At 43.6% G+C, this 16189-nt stretch overlaps 1 protein-coding gene across 1 annotated transcript in view; it reads left to right on the forward strand.

Annotated features, from left to right (window-relative positions):
* Positions 1-15378, forward strand: part of FAT4 (FAT atypical cadherin 4) — a 124772-nt gene extending 109394 nt beyond the window's left edge. The window contains exons 12-17 of the mRNA XM_064416442.1: positions 903-988; positions 2011-2190; positions 3211-3335; positions 4460-4665; positions 9300-9561; positions 11659-15378. Of these exons, the coding sequence (XP_064272512.1) occupies positions 903-988; positions 2011-2190; positions 3211-3335; positions 4460-4665; positions 9300-9561; positions 11659-13535 (2736 nt within the window). The 3' untranslated portion in view covers positions 13536-15378. The remainder of the gene's footprint in view (positions 1-902; positions 989-2010; positions 2191-3210; positions 3336-4459; positions 4666-9299; positions 9562-11658) is intronic.
* The last annotated feature ends 811 nt before the right edge of the window (positions 15379-16189 follow it).

Consider the following 16189-nt stretch of genomic DNA (forward strand, 5'->3'; position numbering starts at 1 on the left):
TAGTGTAAATAAGTCAGATGGGTAGTCTCAGAATCACAGAATGGTTTGGGTTGGAAAGAACCTTAAAGAACCTTGGTCTGGTTGCAACCCCCTTGTCATGGGCACAGAGACCTTCCACTAGACCAGGTTGAGGCAACGTTGTTGTCTAGGACTTGACGGCTTGGGGGTAAACATAGTAATAGTAACAACAATAATTAAAGAGCAAGACTGCTGTAAGTAGTGGTAATGCCTGGTACTTCTCTAAACATCAGCTTGGTCCCACTCTAGGTGTCCAGATGCTTCTCCATTGTCAAAGTTGAGATCCCTCCTGACCTCTTAGTCAAGGGGTTACCATTTGGTTACTTTTTGAGTTCTATTGAGTGGTTGGTTATTGTTTTTAACTAGTAATCTCAGTGTTTCTACTCCCAGGGTCATTTTTTTAAACTGGTAATCTCAATGTATGTACTCCCAGCTTTTGTAACATGCTTTTTATCAAGTTCAATATGTTTAATGTCATGGTTAAGCCCCTGAAGAAACTCCCTTTGTGATCGGAAGGGGCAGCTTTTTGCTCAGATTATCTGAACCATGTCAGGAGTAGGATATGGTATGAGCCAAAATAACTTCAGTGTCCAGGAGTAAAGCAAACAAATATGAGAGAAATGCTGTCCAAATGTGAAAAATTGGTGTTTAAATCTATCTCTATATGAGGCAGACAATTGGTTCCCTCTCTGTATCCACACTATGCTGACAGAGTGCGGAGTTGAGCAGTGGCTCTGAAGCACTCTGCAATCCCATGTGACATCATGAAATACAAGTGCTCCTTTCTGGCCAAGTCCTTGGTATAATACACTTAAATAGTGCATGTGGTTGGGGACTAAAGCCTTGTAATACCCAGCATGTTTGTGTGTGTGCGCCTTCTGCAGGCAGCATCCCTGACGGTGGATTCCTGCTCTGAGGACCAGGAGCCAGGCTACTGCACTGTTAGCAACGTTGCTGTTTCGACTGACTGGTGAATATTTCTTCATTTTATGGCGTTAGTTTGGGTTTGGGTGGGTTTTTTTTTTAGAATAAGTTAAGAAGAAATCTCCCTGTAAAGCCAGATAAAATTGGGATAATGATAAGGCTCCCAAGTGTCAGTTTCTTCCATCTTTGCAGCAGCAAATTAAATTTCCTGCATGTGCTGCTGCTTGCTAGTTCAGGCTATGTTTCTGCATGGAGCTGGATCACAACAAGGAGTTTGCTCAGAAATCCCCAGTTCTCAGCACCATCTCTGTCCCCAGGCTCTGGTGGCAGTCAGGAAGTGCATGGCCATGAGTAGTTTGCACTGTGGTACAAATGAGAATAGCATCTGTTAATTAATGATTTGGGGTCATATATTTATTTAAACTGCACCTCTCATTGCTCATAAAGATGTTGGAAATGAAATAATCTGATTAGTGCTGTTGTTAAAAAAATATTAACAGTAAGTACTTTGACTTTGTTTTCAGGTATTTTCTGTTACAGTTTTGAGTTCATAAACAGTGTCCAGTAAAGAAATCAAACTTTATTTCTGGTGTTTACTGTAACTAACTCAGTAGTCTTTGGCTCAAATTTTTGGAGATAACAGTAACTTTAATCCAAATTGCTTTGGCTAATTTCTTACAATAATCACAATGTTTCCTGCCACACAGGGTTTCCCTGCTAGCAGAGGTGTTACATATTAGTAAAACAATGAGTCCATCTTCCTGCTGTTTAAGTATCATCTATAATCTCAATTATAGTTGGGTAAAAAACCTTATTTGTTGTGATCTTAAGCACACTGCTCAGTCAAGTGATTGGAAATTCTGACATGTAAACTGAGTGTGAATTTACAGTCATAGTCTCTATAACTGTTAGTTCAAGTGCTGTTGATCTCTGTGCCCCCTTATAAATGTGAAATACCAATTTGGGAAGAGGAATTTTAGCCACAGGCTGCAACTGATGGTTGCAGTTCCTGTGCTGTCATCACTATTCTGATGTCTGGTACTGATTAATCATTTTTCTCTTTCACAGGACTCTCGATGTACAGCCAAATCGAGTTACTGTTGGTGGCATCAGGTCCATAGAGCCCATCCTTCAGAGGAGAGGACAGGTGGAAAGCCATGATTTTGTGGGCTGCATAATGGAGTTTGCAGTCAATGGACGTCCCCTGGAGCCCAGCCAGGCTTTGGCAGCCCAAGGAATCTTAGATCAGTACGTCTGCTATATTTGGGATCAAATGGACCCCGTTTGCAATAAAGGAAGCTGTCATGAGTGCTATTCCATTCAGACACCAACAGATATTTCTTGTTAGAAAAAAAAGACAGTAGAAGCTACTGTAAAATGTGAAAAATGTAGGAAGAAAGTGAATTTGGATTAAAGGTTCACTAAAGATTACAGAGTCTTAAAAACAAAAGCAGCATCATTACATTTCTATTGTCCATGATTATTCAAGTTGCTTTGCGGGCTGAAATTGAGTAGCCCCCATTCTTGGATTTCTTTATAAATTCCACATGGTTTTGACTGTACTCATACTGTTTGCTAGCCCTCTACTCCCTTTTATTTCCTCTTAATCCACCACGTCTGTTCTCTCACTTTGCCTCTCAAGTATCACTGAATTTCCCTCATATCCTCTGAGTGGTCTTTCAGAAATGATGGACTATCCGATTCTATTGTTTTTTCCATCTCAGTATTTGAAGTCACAGTTGCAGCAATATTGTCAGTCTTCCATCCAGATTTCCTCATTCACACTTCCTCTCTCAGCCCCCATGTTTGCACTGATCATTGTAATACAAAGACTCTGGCAGTCTCCAGCATAAAAAAAAAGTCTGAAAAGGTTTCTTCTCTCTTGCATAACAGATAGTAGGAGTTTGGCTGTCTCTGAATTTCTTCCTCTTTTGTAAGACTGCTATGAATTGATGCTGAAAATGGGATCTGCTTAGAAACTTGAGCTGTCTACAGAGATTCTTAGAATCACAGAATGGGCTGGGTTGGAAGGGACTTTAAAGGTCATCCAGTTCCAACATCCCTGCCATGGGGCTGCTGTTAGACCAGGTTGCTTCAATCCCCATCCAGTCTGGCCTTGGACACTTCCAGGGATGGGGAGAAGAGCCACTTTAGCATCTCTGAGGGGAAGAAAGGGAGTGCCATTTAAACAGAGGACACTTCCCAGCACATTTGCTCTAATTATTTGTGTGCACTTTTTTCAGCATCTGCTTTTCTGATTCCTTTCAGGTGTCCCAGACTGGAAGGTGCTTGCACGACCAGCCCCTGCCAGCACGGTGGCACTTGTGTCGATCAGTGGTCGTGGCAGCAGTGTCACTGCAAGGATGGACTGACAGGAAGGCACTGTGAAAAATGTGAGGAGGAGGTTTCACTGTCTTTAACATACACCTGACTGTGGCTTAACAAAAGGCTGTTAAGAGTTTCTTTTCAGGGACACGGGATAATGAATTTTTGTAAAATAATGAAAACAAGCAGCATGTTGCCTCTTAAGTAGTTTAAAATTCCGCAATAGACTGTTGTCCTTTTGTGAGCTAAAAATGGCAACAATTTTGAATACATAATGTTTTCTGGTCAGTATATCACATTTCAGGTAACTTGCACTCATTTAAAGTCCTGCTTCCCAATAACATATAATCTGTAACTAAAATAAAGGTATCCCATAGGAGGGATTTGCCTGCTATGGGGAGGTAAGAGGGTAAGCAAAAACCCCTTCACATAAACATTGAGTTCATGTGCTTATGGCTTCTCCAAACTAAGGTCCATTTCCTCAAATTGACTGTAGATTATATGCAAGAAAATATTGTAAATGTAAATGTAAACAAGGCATTTACGCTTGGGGGTGATTAACTCTCATAGGAGTAGCCCTGTAAATCAATATGGGATTGTTCAGGAGAGCAAAGTGATTTATTTCCATGTAGTTGTAGTATAATGACTGGGCTTTGTTTTTTTACATGCCCTATTATTGTTTAGCTGATTTATTTGCTTTTATTGCACCGGTTTACAAAAGAATTTAGCCATAATTTTAACGGCATTTGGTAGTCAAAGTCAAGCCTTTTTTATTCACTTTTTTTTTATGCCATAACAAATAGAAAGTCATTATCTCTGCCCTGAAGAGCTTAGAGTTCAATATATCATGAAACCCCGATGCAGTAATGGAAACAGTAACATCCCCGGGAAGGAATTACAGTTCTGAGAGCCAAATTTTTTTCCTTACTCCCTCACTTGTTCCCTAGCGAGTTTTAATTTACTCTTGACTGATAGCAGCAGTAAATTGCTCGCACACTCCCACTCTCAAACACACATTCTGGTGGAAGCCAAAGAATAGAGGGGCTGCAGTTGCCATTCACTGCTGCTCCCCCCTGCCCTTGACCTGCTCTGAACTTGATCTGGGCTCCGGGCGAGGGCGGTGGCGGTGAGGCACAGGATGGCTGGAGCTGTAGGGAGCTGTGTGCTCAGCGCTTCCCTGTGCTTGTCCCAGATGTCACTGCTGACACGGCCCTGTCGCTGGAGGGCAAGGGCCGCCTCGACTACCACATGAGCCCCAACAAGAAGCGGGACTACCTGATGAGACTGGGGGCTCGGGGCCCGCCGGGCGTGGAGCGCTTGGAAGTGAAGTTCATGACGAGGAGCGAGAGCGGTGTTCTGCTCCACGTCCAAGAGAGCAGCAACTTCACTACCGTGAAGGTGAGATTACAGCTAAGGCCGAGTTTGGTTTGATTGGACTGCCTCGTGCGCGGTGATCGAAGTCGCGTTTTTCCATTACTCTTTCTGTTTCCTTTATGAAATATTAGGTCTTTAACTGAGACTAGGCACTGCTCCAGTGTCATTCATCTTCTCAACAATTCCCTTCCTATTTGCCAAGGTATCAGAAGATCTTGATGGTTTTATATCTAATCAGTTTTGTCTGGACTCCAAATAGTGACTGTTTTAAGGCGATGAGAACAGTGCTCATTGCCATGGTTATTATCATCATTACACTTTACAGTACAAATCATTTCGTTATTGGCCTTTTATCTTCTGATTTTTTTGAGCCTTGAACCCAGACCCTCCTTAAGCTAGCAAACAATTGCCAAAAAGTTTTCATTAATTCCTACCAACATGGCTCAAGCTTATCAAACTAGGAAGTGAGGGATAACTCAAATTCATGAGGTTACTTACAGTCCAGTGTCAATATCAAATTATTTTGGCATACATAGCCAAATTAATGCTTCAAATGCCACACTGTTTTGGGGCTTTTTGTTGTTTTTTCTTTCCTCAAAGAGCTTATTGCTGCAGAAGTTACCTTTCTCAAGAGAAAGCGATGGTCCGGTTCCTGGCGATGACTCAGTCCATTTACTCATAACTCTAAATGAGTACAGCAGTGATGTTGGCAAGCCCCTTTATTGGGTTGGTGTAAGCTCCAAGTTTCCTTGACTGCTGCAAGGCTTTCCAACTTTTTCTTCCCTTACTTCTAGAGAAACTGATACAGAAATTCACACTTTCTAAGCTTCAGCCCCATGGATATCCTCCACCTGCCTGATCAGAGTTACAAAGCTTTCCTGACACACCGGCTGCATTTAAGAAGCAAGTCTGCACTACTTCCCTGGCATATGCTTTTACCACATCATTTCATAGGAAGTTTCTGCCTAGGTTGTATTAGCAGATAAGATCTCATTATTTTTGACTTCTGGAGAGAAAAAACCTTTTTCTCCCCCCCTAGTAGAATGTGCTAGGTGAGCTCTCCAAGTGTTATTAAAAAAAAAAAAAAGAGTTGCCTTTGCTGGCTAAGGCACTGGTGCTGTGTTTAAGCAAACACTCTTGTTATTGTTAATATTGGTGAAGTTATACAAGCAAGCAGAGGGTGTTGAGTCCCAGCCCCAGCTGTGCAAGGGAAGAGAGCAGAGGTTTGCCTAGTACCAGATGCAGAAGTTTGAGGAAGGAGAGCGGTGCTGGTTGCCAAGCAGTTCTCAGGTGATGCTAGTTAGTAAAATTGCAGTAATTTAATTGTAGCTAGTGCAGTATGGCCTCTAAACTGCTCCTCATTCCCAGAGTAGGTGTCACCATGAGTATTCCCTTCAGTGGTGGCCTGAGATGCCAATGAAGCCAATCCAGCAAAGGTCTCCATGTCGTCTCCATCCACTCCTGGTGCAGAAGTTGGGCTTTAGGGACTTGTCTTGACAATTCTTGTCAGTCTTCAAAAGAGACAATTTTATAACTTGATTTTTGTGTCTTTTAATATGCCCGTTATCCAAAGTATTAGCATTCAGAGAAAACCTGCCATGTGTTTTTAATATTAAACCATGCTTGGGAAAAGCTACGAGTCCTGTGGCTACTTCCATGCCTTCACATTTTTCCTCTTTTAGCTAATTGGTTTTGGTGTGGCTGGGACTGGGGTAAAACTAGAGAAATGGTAATAAAGCACACCCACTGAGATTGTGAGCAGTTGATTCACTAAATGATGGATGTAAACTCCCTGCAAAGAACCCAGGAGGGGACTTCATCATTTAAAGGGATCCTTAATCCAGGAAAGATGCAAGCGTTTCCAGATTACATTAAATAATTGTCAAATTCAGATGGAAAATGCTTCCTCCAAAATCCACTACAACAAAGAGTGTGGGGCATTCCTTATTACTAGAACTCTGTCACAGCTTATTTTCCTGCCAATGCATGTTGCAAGTAATTCATTTAGAGGTAATGGGATAAATACAGTGGGTTAAAGGTGAAATTGTGAAATTGCCTGTCTTCTCTTGCTTCTCAGCTGCAGTCAGATTAAATTAGCATAAATGGAGCTCTAATTGTATGGGTAGAAGATGTGGATTACATTTTACCTATTTCAGCTAAAATTCTTCAGTGTGAGGGGCACTGGCACAGGTTGCCCAGGGAAGCTGAGGATGCCCCATCCCTAGAAGTGCTCAAGGCCAGGCTGGATGGGTCACTGAGCAACCTGGGATAGAGAAAAGTGTCCCTGCCCGTGGCAGGGGGGTTGGAACTGGATGATCTTTAAGGTCACTTCCAACGCAAACCACTCCATGGTTCTATGCATTTATCATGTTGTGGGAACTAATCAGAACATAACCCTTTTAAATGACATCCCATTCAATAGCTAGTTTTAGGATAAATAAAACCCAATTTGTTCAGCAAATGAGACTTGGAATATTAGTAAAGTCGAATCAGCCCTGTAGTTAGGAATATATTTGCTTTAATGGTTCATTCTTTTCATTATATTCTACTTGTCAGTTGCTCAGCCATTTAAATAAAACCCAGAAATTTGTGTTACTCAATGCTGTCAACTTCAGCCTTTGTTTCAAATTTAGAAACATGTTCTGCTTCAAGGCACCATTCCATATCTTGTCCTGGTTGAAGCAGTCATGGACCAGTCTTGTCTCTGGAAATTTTCTTTTCCAAATGCCCCTTTTATGTTATTTATGAGTCTTTTAGCATTAGTCACGTGCAATTTTAAAGATAAAGAAATAGGGTTAAAGAATCCTGAATTTCTATGGAAAATATCAGTTGCAGGTAAATAATTCTACAGGTCTTTTCTAAGGTGAAATTAAAAATTTGTTTCTGTGCTCAGTCTTCCCTTAAGTTTGGAGGGTATTGTCTGGCATGGCGTATTCCTTTCTGTTTCCATAAAGACTAAAATACAAGGCAGTATTTTTATGGGGCACAAAAGACAGAACAAGACATAACAAACCAATACAGGTTGCAGACATACATATATTCAGCTCAGTCAAGCCTTTTATAAATTATTGTGAGAAATGGTGTTTAATGTGTTTTAATAGTCTGTGGGCTGCATTTGTAACTGTGGGATTTTCCTTGGGCTGTGTGGTAGTTTAGACACATGCCACTTGTGTTTTATCAGTAACAAAAGCATCCTGTCTGTGAGGCAACCTTTATCAAGCAATACATTTTCAAACAATCTAAATTACTGCCTTCATAAACGAAGTGGATGCACATAGTAACCACTCCTGTTTCCTCCATCCAAATGGAATACGTGCTAGATGCATTCATTCAGGCAGCTGCCAAGACATGAGCGTGGTCTTACAGCCTTATTAAAGCTGGAGTGTCTGAGCAAAGTCCTCAGCTTGCATCACCGGAGAAGCAAATCCAGAACATTTAACAGTGTCTGGAAACTAGAGCAGCATTCTTGTAGCCGGTGTGTCACCTCACAGTTCTTCCCAGGTGAACCTTATTTTTCCTGGAACAAAGGATGCAAGGCTTTGAGAGCTTCCAGCAAACCTGGGGCTGTGACCTTTCCTGGGCTCTGCTTGCGCACGTCCCGCACGCTCGGGGTACGGATCTCAGGCTGACCGAGCCGCAGTGGGGCACAGTTCCATTTAATTGTTCCATTTGATATGTGTGACCAGACATGGAGGAATGTGTGTGACCAAACATGCAGGAATATGTGTGACCAGGCATGCAGAGCACTGAAGGAAACTTGCAGCAGGTCCCAGAGCCATCCTCCATGAGTTTGCGCAGTTCTGTACGCCCTTAGGAGGTCAGCCAGCATACCCAAATTTATGCACTGTTTGAGAAACTGGCAGGGTTGGATGTTGGGGATTCTTTTTAAGCTCCTGCATCTTAAGTGCAGAATTTGCACTGATCTCACTTTGGGATCATAATAAGAGGTTTGAAATCCTGCATCTCATGATTCAGTAGAATTGTGAGGAATCATTCTTAAGATATTCTTCCTTTTTTCCCTAGCTGTTCACAAGTTTTAAAGCAGTTTGCTCAATAAAGTACTGTTTGAAAATTCTCACAAAATCACGCACTTTGCAACTCTTCAGAAAGTTTTCTGAAATACCACAAAAATTTTCTGCAAAATACCAATTAGCAGAAAAAGCAGATATGAAATGGGGCTCTTGCTCAAGCCCAGCCATGCTTTATGCATTCCTACTGTGTCGTAATAAAAACTGGATGCAGTTTTCTTGGGCGAGAACAACATCTGTTCACTCTGCTAAGCATTTTCCACACTTGCCTTCAATGAGGAGGAAGAACTATTCTTTCTCTTGTTAAAATGTGTTGTCATGTGCATGACCTATAGCTGGCTGCTCAGTGGTATTAGCCAGGGGTTGAATGGTTGGCAGCTCTAAGATGCAATTTTCTGCTGAAGTTTCTACAATGTGATGTATTTAGTTCTGGCCAAATTTTTAATACTAAATAATTAATGCCTTTTTAGCCCAAAGCAATTCTTTGGGGAAAAATATACCCACCCCAGCTTTCTATTACACCAAAGCCACATGTTACTGTAGCTGTGAGTAGGCATCACACTGGTTACGTGTGCGTAGGACTCAAGTGACACCACTTTAAAATCACATGTCATGTGTTCTTCTGAGCAGATAAAAGGTGGGAAGGTGCACTACATATCTGATGCTGGAGTTGCTGGGAAAGTGGAAAGGAACATCCCTGAGGTGTATGCTGCAGATGGCCAGTGGCACTCGGTCCTCCTGGAGAAGAACGGCTCTGCCACCATCCTGTCAGTGGACAGGACTCACAGCCGGGACATTCTCCATGCCACCCAAGACTTCGGTGGCCTGAACGTCCTCACCATTTCTCTGGGAGGAATTCCATCCAGCCAACCTTTCAAGAGCACAGCTGCAGGTATATATTTTTTTTCTCCCTAAGTACTGTAATTCTTCATCAGTAATTAGTGTATGTCCATCGTTTGCCAGAAAAAACACAAATTGAATGAGTAAGGATTACAGACTTTGTTCCTTTAGTACACACTGCAGGCTTCTTGTTTCCAAAAGCAGGCACTCCATCTGCAGGGCTTTTCTGAGACAGGGGGGTTGCTTGTCTGTACATCAATTGCTGTATTTTTGTTACCCCTATGAAGAAGAAAGGATGTACTCTTTACCTGAGTCATAACCTGGAAAATCAAGGCAAATCTTTCATCTGGGCAAAAATGCTAAACAAAAACTTCGTAGGGATTTGGTAAGTACTGCAGGATTTAGCCTGCAGTATTTACATATTTTAATATGATTAAAATATTTTCTGCAACTCCAAGGTCCTGCTACTTTATCCTGCTGTCAAATGAAGAATAGGGTTTATTTCTGAGCAAGGATAATAAGGAAACACCCTCTGACTGATGTCTAGCTGTTAAGGAGCAAATCAGTCTCCCTTAAGAGTTCAAGTAACTGTCTCAAACCCTGGCAAAAGAAGTAGATAACATGTATTTGATATCATTTCCCAAGTGCTAGGTAAAGATGGAAGTGATTTTTAGCTGCAAAACGTGAGATTCTCCAGACAATACAGATGTATTTTTCACATATTTCTGTATTGAAAAATCTTCCTGGCTTCATGAATTGTGACCAGATAAAGTATTTTTGAGTGGAACAAGTTCACACTTTACACTTTTGTATTGTGAATGTGTATGAAATGTGGTACAAAAGTTTGTGGATGCTGTGCTGACCTTTATCCTTTTTACATGTATGTTTTATGAGCAGCATGTGCGTGGAAAAAGCAGAGGCTTTAGGAAAGCTGGAACAAGGAAAATTGAGGACACTAACCTCTCACCACTGCCCAATGCTGTTGCAGACAAATTAGGAATGTCTGGCTTCCATTAAGCACACACAGTCCAAAATCCCTTATTCATATGACTTTATTTTATTTTAACACTGGATTACATTGGGTACGACATACCAAGGATTTACAAGGCTCTGGTATAAAACTCTGTATGAACTCAGAGTCAAAAATATCTGCAGTGCTGTTAAAGGCAGACAACGCACGAGGTGACAGGGCTGTGAAGTTGCTGTGTCCAATAAAGTTTCCAAATCCAGGCACATGTGACAAATTGTTGATCACATCAGTACTACAAGGAACCACCACACATGCAGCAAGGTGATCGCCACTTTTGCTTGGGCTCCCAACTGAACCTGAATCTTCAACCTTTAATAGCATCTCATACAGCTCAAGTATGTTTGCTGTTTCATGACAGAGTGGTATCCATCTTTGTGTAGCATTTTGCCACAGCTCCAAGCAGAGCTCACCATAAGGTTGCACTACCTCAAAACCCTTCCAGAAAGGATTTAGTCGGGAGAACACAGAGGATTATTAGGCTGGCAAAAGACTGGATTTTCCTGTGACCTCACTCAACCACTGCACACAGCCTGGGGATAATTCCATCTCGCTGGGCTCTCACAGCACTAAAACTTTTTGTAGGGTAGCACTGTAACCAAGGTATGGGAGGTTTGGGAAAAGGCCCCTCAAGACTCAAAGAAACAAAAGCATTGCAGTGAATTTAGGGGACAGGAGGTTTAGCTGAAGCATGGTAGGCAAACTCAAATAATGTTTGATGCTAGCACAGCCAAGCCAGCTACGCTCAGGATTCTCTGTGGGAAGTAGGAAGTTTTAGAAATATGGGAAAATCGGGAGACAAAAGCATTTCAGTATATTGAATATACTGAAATATTGATATATTTCAATATATTGAATATACCAAAACACATTGAATATACTGACTACATTGAATATCCTGTATTTCTGTCATTAGACATCGTATTTATTCAAATTTAATTTAAAGACATTAAGTGCTGTAAGAATAGGTGTTTCCCTATGGTAACCATGTGAATTCTTGGCTTGTTTAGTGAACAGTGGACTATGCACTGAGTATGTACAGAGAGTATGTACTGCGCTGTTGACAGTGCAGACTCAAACTTCAGCTCCCAACAACTCTGTCCCTTTCTTTCCCTTTCCCAGGCTTCAACGGCTGCATTTCCTACATCAAGTACGGCGGGGAGAGCCTCCCCTTCTCCGGCAAGCACAGCCTCGCCACGCTCTCCAAAACAGACCCCTCGGTGAAGATGGGCTGCCGCGGCCCCGACGTGTGCGCCAGCAATCCCTGCTGGGGCGAGCTGATGTGCATCAACCGCTGGTTCGCCTACCAGTGCGTGCCCCCGGGCGCCTGTGCCTCCAGCCCCTGCCTCAACGGGGGCAGCTGCGAGCCCGGGCCCCACGCCACCTTCACCTGCAGCTGCCCCGAGGCCTACGCGGGACGGACGTGCGAGACCGTGGTGGCCTGCCTGGGGGTCCTGTGTGCCCCCGGCCACGAGTGCAGGGCGGGCATCAGCGGCAGCCACGTGTGCCTCCCGTCCCCGCGCCCCACCGAGCTGTCCCTGCCGCTCTGGGCCGTGCCGGCCATCGTGGGCAGCTGCGCCACGGTCCTGGCGCTGCTGGTCCTCAGCCTCATCCTCTGCAACCAGTGCCGGGGGAAGAAGTCAAAGGGGCCGAAAGAGGAGAAGAAAACGAAGCAGAAGAAGAAGAAGAAAGGGAGCGAGAATGTGGCGTTTGATGACCCTGACAACATCCCGCCCTACGGTGATGACATGACTGTCAGGAAGCAGCCCGAAGGGAACCCGAAACCCGACATCATCGAAAGGGAAAACCCTTACCTCATCTACGATGAGACAGACATCCCGCACGCCACGGAGACAATCCCCAGTGCCCCGCTGGCTTCCCCCGAGCCTGAGATCGAGCACTACGACATCGATAACGCCAGCAGCATCGCCCCCTCGGACGCTGACATCATCCAGCACTACAAGCAGTTCCGGAGCCACACTCCCAAGTTCTCCATCCAGAGGCACAGCCCGCTGGGCTTCGCCCGGCAGTCCCCCATGCCCCTGGGAGCCAGCAGCCTGACCTACCAGCCTGCCTACGGGCAGGGCTTGAGGACAACGTCCCTGAGCCACTCGGCGTGCCCCACTCCCAACCCCCTGTCTCGGCACAGCCCCGCACCCTTCTCCAAATCCTCGACGTTCTACAGGCACAGCCCAGCCAGGGAGCTGCACCTCGCCATCAGGGAAGGGAGCCCGCTGGAGATGCACGGCGATGTCTGCCAGCCCGGCATCTTCAACTACGCCACGCGGCTGGGGAGGAGAAGCAAGAGCCCACAGACCATGGCGGGCCACAGCTCCCGCCCGGGAAGCCGCCTGAAGCAGCCCATCGGGCAGATCCCGCTGGAGACGTCTCCCCCAGTGGGGCTGTCCATCGAAGAGGTGGAGAGACTGAACACTCCTCGCCCCAGGAACCCCAGCATCTGCAGCGGAGACCACGGCCGCTCCTCTTCCGAGGAGGACTGCAGGAGGCCTCTGTCCCGGACGAGGAACCCAGCCGACGGCATTCCCGCGCCCGAGTCCTCCTCCGACAGCGACTCGCACGAGTCCTTCACCTGCTCCGAGATGGAGTACGACCGGGATAAGCCCGTGGCCTACACCTCCAGGATGCCCAAGTTGTCCCAGGTCAACGAGTCGGACGCGGATGACGAGGACAACTACGGCTCGAGGCTGAAGCCGCGGCGGTACCCGGGGCGCCGCGGCGAGGGCGGGCCCGTGGGGGCACAGGCAGCGGGCAGTGCCGCCGGGGAGGGCTCCCTGCCTGGGAAGCTGGGCCAGCAAGCAGGAAGCTTCAACTGGGACAACCTCTTGAACTGGGGCCCGGGCTTTGGGCATTATGTGGATGTTTTCAAAGATTTGGCATCGCTTCCTGAGAAAGCAGCAGCAGCAGCAGCGAGTGAAGACGGCAAAGGTGGTACAGCCAAGCCTGTTTCCAAGGAGGGGGAAGCAGAACAGTATGTATAGGCTTTGTCTCCTGGTACTGCCACAGTGCAAAGCCACGGGGACTGCTCAAACCATTATATGGTTGTAGAAAAGCCAAGGTCAGCATCTGATCCCCAGGCCAGTCTGGTTGGAGGAGACTTTAAAAATAATAACCATTATGCTGCTGAAAGAGACTTAAGACATTTTTAATTTAATTATGCTTGGATGAATTTATTTCTCCTGCATGCATTGTATTTGCAAACCAGATATTCGGCATGCAGCCTTTGGAAAGGGTTTTCCTATTTACCATTGTTTGGTTCGTGGTTCTTAAATTAATAATGCTTTGTTCTGAAAATGAACTAATTTTTTGTTTCAATTGTGAAGGATGTGCATATTGTCTTCAGCTACTAACATGTTTTACGATGCAAGAGTACTGAGGATTCCATTTTCCTTAAGAAGTGCATGGAAGTAAGATGGTGAATGAAGGAATTACCATATTGAGGTGTCTCAGAAAATGTAGTTACCATATCCTGCAGTTGCTCACATGTGACTTTATGGAATAAATCAGCTTGAATAATTGCTGGCAACAGTGCTTGCTGTAAGTCTTATTCCATACAAGAGGTGCTAGAAGCAGCTCAAGCCAGTCAGCACTTTAGGAGTTTTTTTTTTCTTCTTCTTTTCAGTTTGTTTATTTGTTCATTTCAGGTCTCTTTCTTTTTTGTTTTTGTTTTTGTTTTGTTTCTTTGCTTGTTTGTTTTGTTTTAGTTTTTTTGGACAAAGTTGTGTGAGAGCTTCTGAATCTCTATGAAATATTTTTGGGGATGCTTACTTAATCCTGGTCCCTTCCTGCCCCCACCCCAGTGATTCCTGATGGTCATTTGTCAGCCCAGCCCAGCTCCCTGTCTCACAGCAGCGAGGGACAAACCTGTCCATTCCCACATCTCTTGGCCTCCCAGCTTGGCTGTGCTGCTGCTGCAGCCTGTGCTTCTCCCCTTACTCCATTTTCCCATCTGTACCGTGGAAAGGCAGGAAGAACACTTGGTTCCCTGCCTCACAGGGGTGTTGTGAGGGCTAATTAGTTAACTCTTCTGAAGTGCTTCGACATTATAAAGCACTATAATAAGTATTATCATAATTATTATTAAAGCACTGCCTAGCCTCTGTGACCTTGGAGTGGCATTTTCTGCATTCTGTGATTTTCTATGGTGGAAATTTTGAAGAATTATTTATTGTATAGAAAATTACTGCACTCTAGCATTTTGGAGCAGATATGAGGGAAAACTACTTGTAGATTCATTAACGTAGCTTACCAGTTGTCCCCAATTCCCTAAAGTTGTAGGTTAAATAGATTCTCACAAAGTCCTTACATCTTCACGCAGATCTGATGTACCTGTTGTACTGTGTAAAAACTTCAAATTTTGTTGGTTTTTTTTTTTTTTTTTTACCTAAGCTGTGTTTTTTATATCAATATTTTCCTATGCTGAATAGTTTTCTTACTTTCAGGGAAGGTAAGAAAAATACTTTTTTTACATTTGTTACTTATGTAACATCCATATTTTTCACATTTTGATAAAATTGTAACATACTGTATGCTTTCTACCTGTAAATGCCAATAATAGAATTAAAATATTTATTTAAAATCTTTCGTGTGTGTTATTGGAAAACTTTTGTGTTTTCTCTTTAATTTCCACTCTCTAATCTTCACTTTTGGGGTTTCAGTTATAAGGTTTTTAAGCTATGTAAACTTTTTAATCAGAAAACAGACTTTAAGAACCAAGTACGTATCTCAGAAAGATGGGGAAGAGTGTCATGAGGTTGTTGAGCCTAAGATAATGTCAAAAGTATCAAATCTTCTTTCATATTTCTAATAAAACAATAAAAGCTGTATTTTAGTCCATAGGGTTTTATTAGCAGCAACTGGTTTTGCATTTGTTAACCATGATTTCCACCTCTGCTCCAAGCTGGAGCTTTCCAGTACACAGACAGTGAGGAGTGTGAGAACAAGATCTTTCTGTCATAAAGCAGCAGTTGAACAATAAATAACTGCATTCTTTTGTACTTACAAAGGGATAAGTCAGACTTGGACAACTTCTTGGAGAATGCAGAGAGTGAAAAAGTTAAGGCTGCAGGGAAGAGGTGAGTTCTGAGGTTGCCCTTTGTGGTAAGTGTAAAGAACTTAGAAAAAGGGCAACAAGTCAAGGGGGGGTTATGTGTATCTTGTTTGGTTTAGAGTTTATTTTGTCCCGAAACTGGCAATTAGGATCCAGCTCTTCTTGACCAAAAGTGCTCCCAACTGCATCGGTGCCCCACAAAAGTGAAAAGATAATGGGCCAAAGTAGCCCATATTGGTATGCAAATAGTTTCATCTGAAATAACATGAGTTCCACAAGTGATTTCAGAGTTTGAGGAGCTGCTGTAATTAAACATCTGTTAAAAAGCTGTTTGTTTAGTTTGAATATTATCCTTTAATACAAATTGTACCACATCCAAGCAGTGATTTTAATAACACATGAAAACTTTAGCAAATGAAAGCTTTTAAATGTAACACCAAACATATTGAGGGCTGTGTTATGCCTGTTAAGCATTCTGAATTTATCAAAAAGTTTTGCTAAAGGGGAATAATATGCAGTGTGGACTTGCACAAAATACATGTCATAACTTTAGCACAGTTTACAATTTATTGAGGGGCAGTGCGT

This window comes from Passer domesticus, chromosome 4 (genome assembly GCF_036417665.1).
Source record: "Passer domesticus isolate bPasDom1 chromosome 4, bPasDom1.hap1, whole genome shotgun sequence".
Taxonomy (NCBI): domain Eukaryota; kingdom Metazoa; phylum Chordata; class Aves; order Passeriformes; family Passeridae; genus Passer; species Passer domesticus.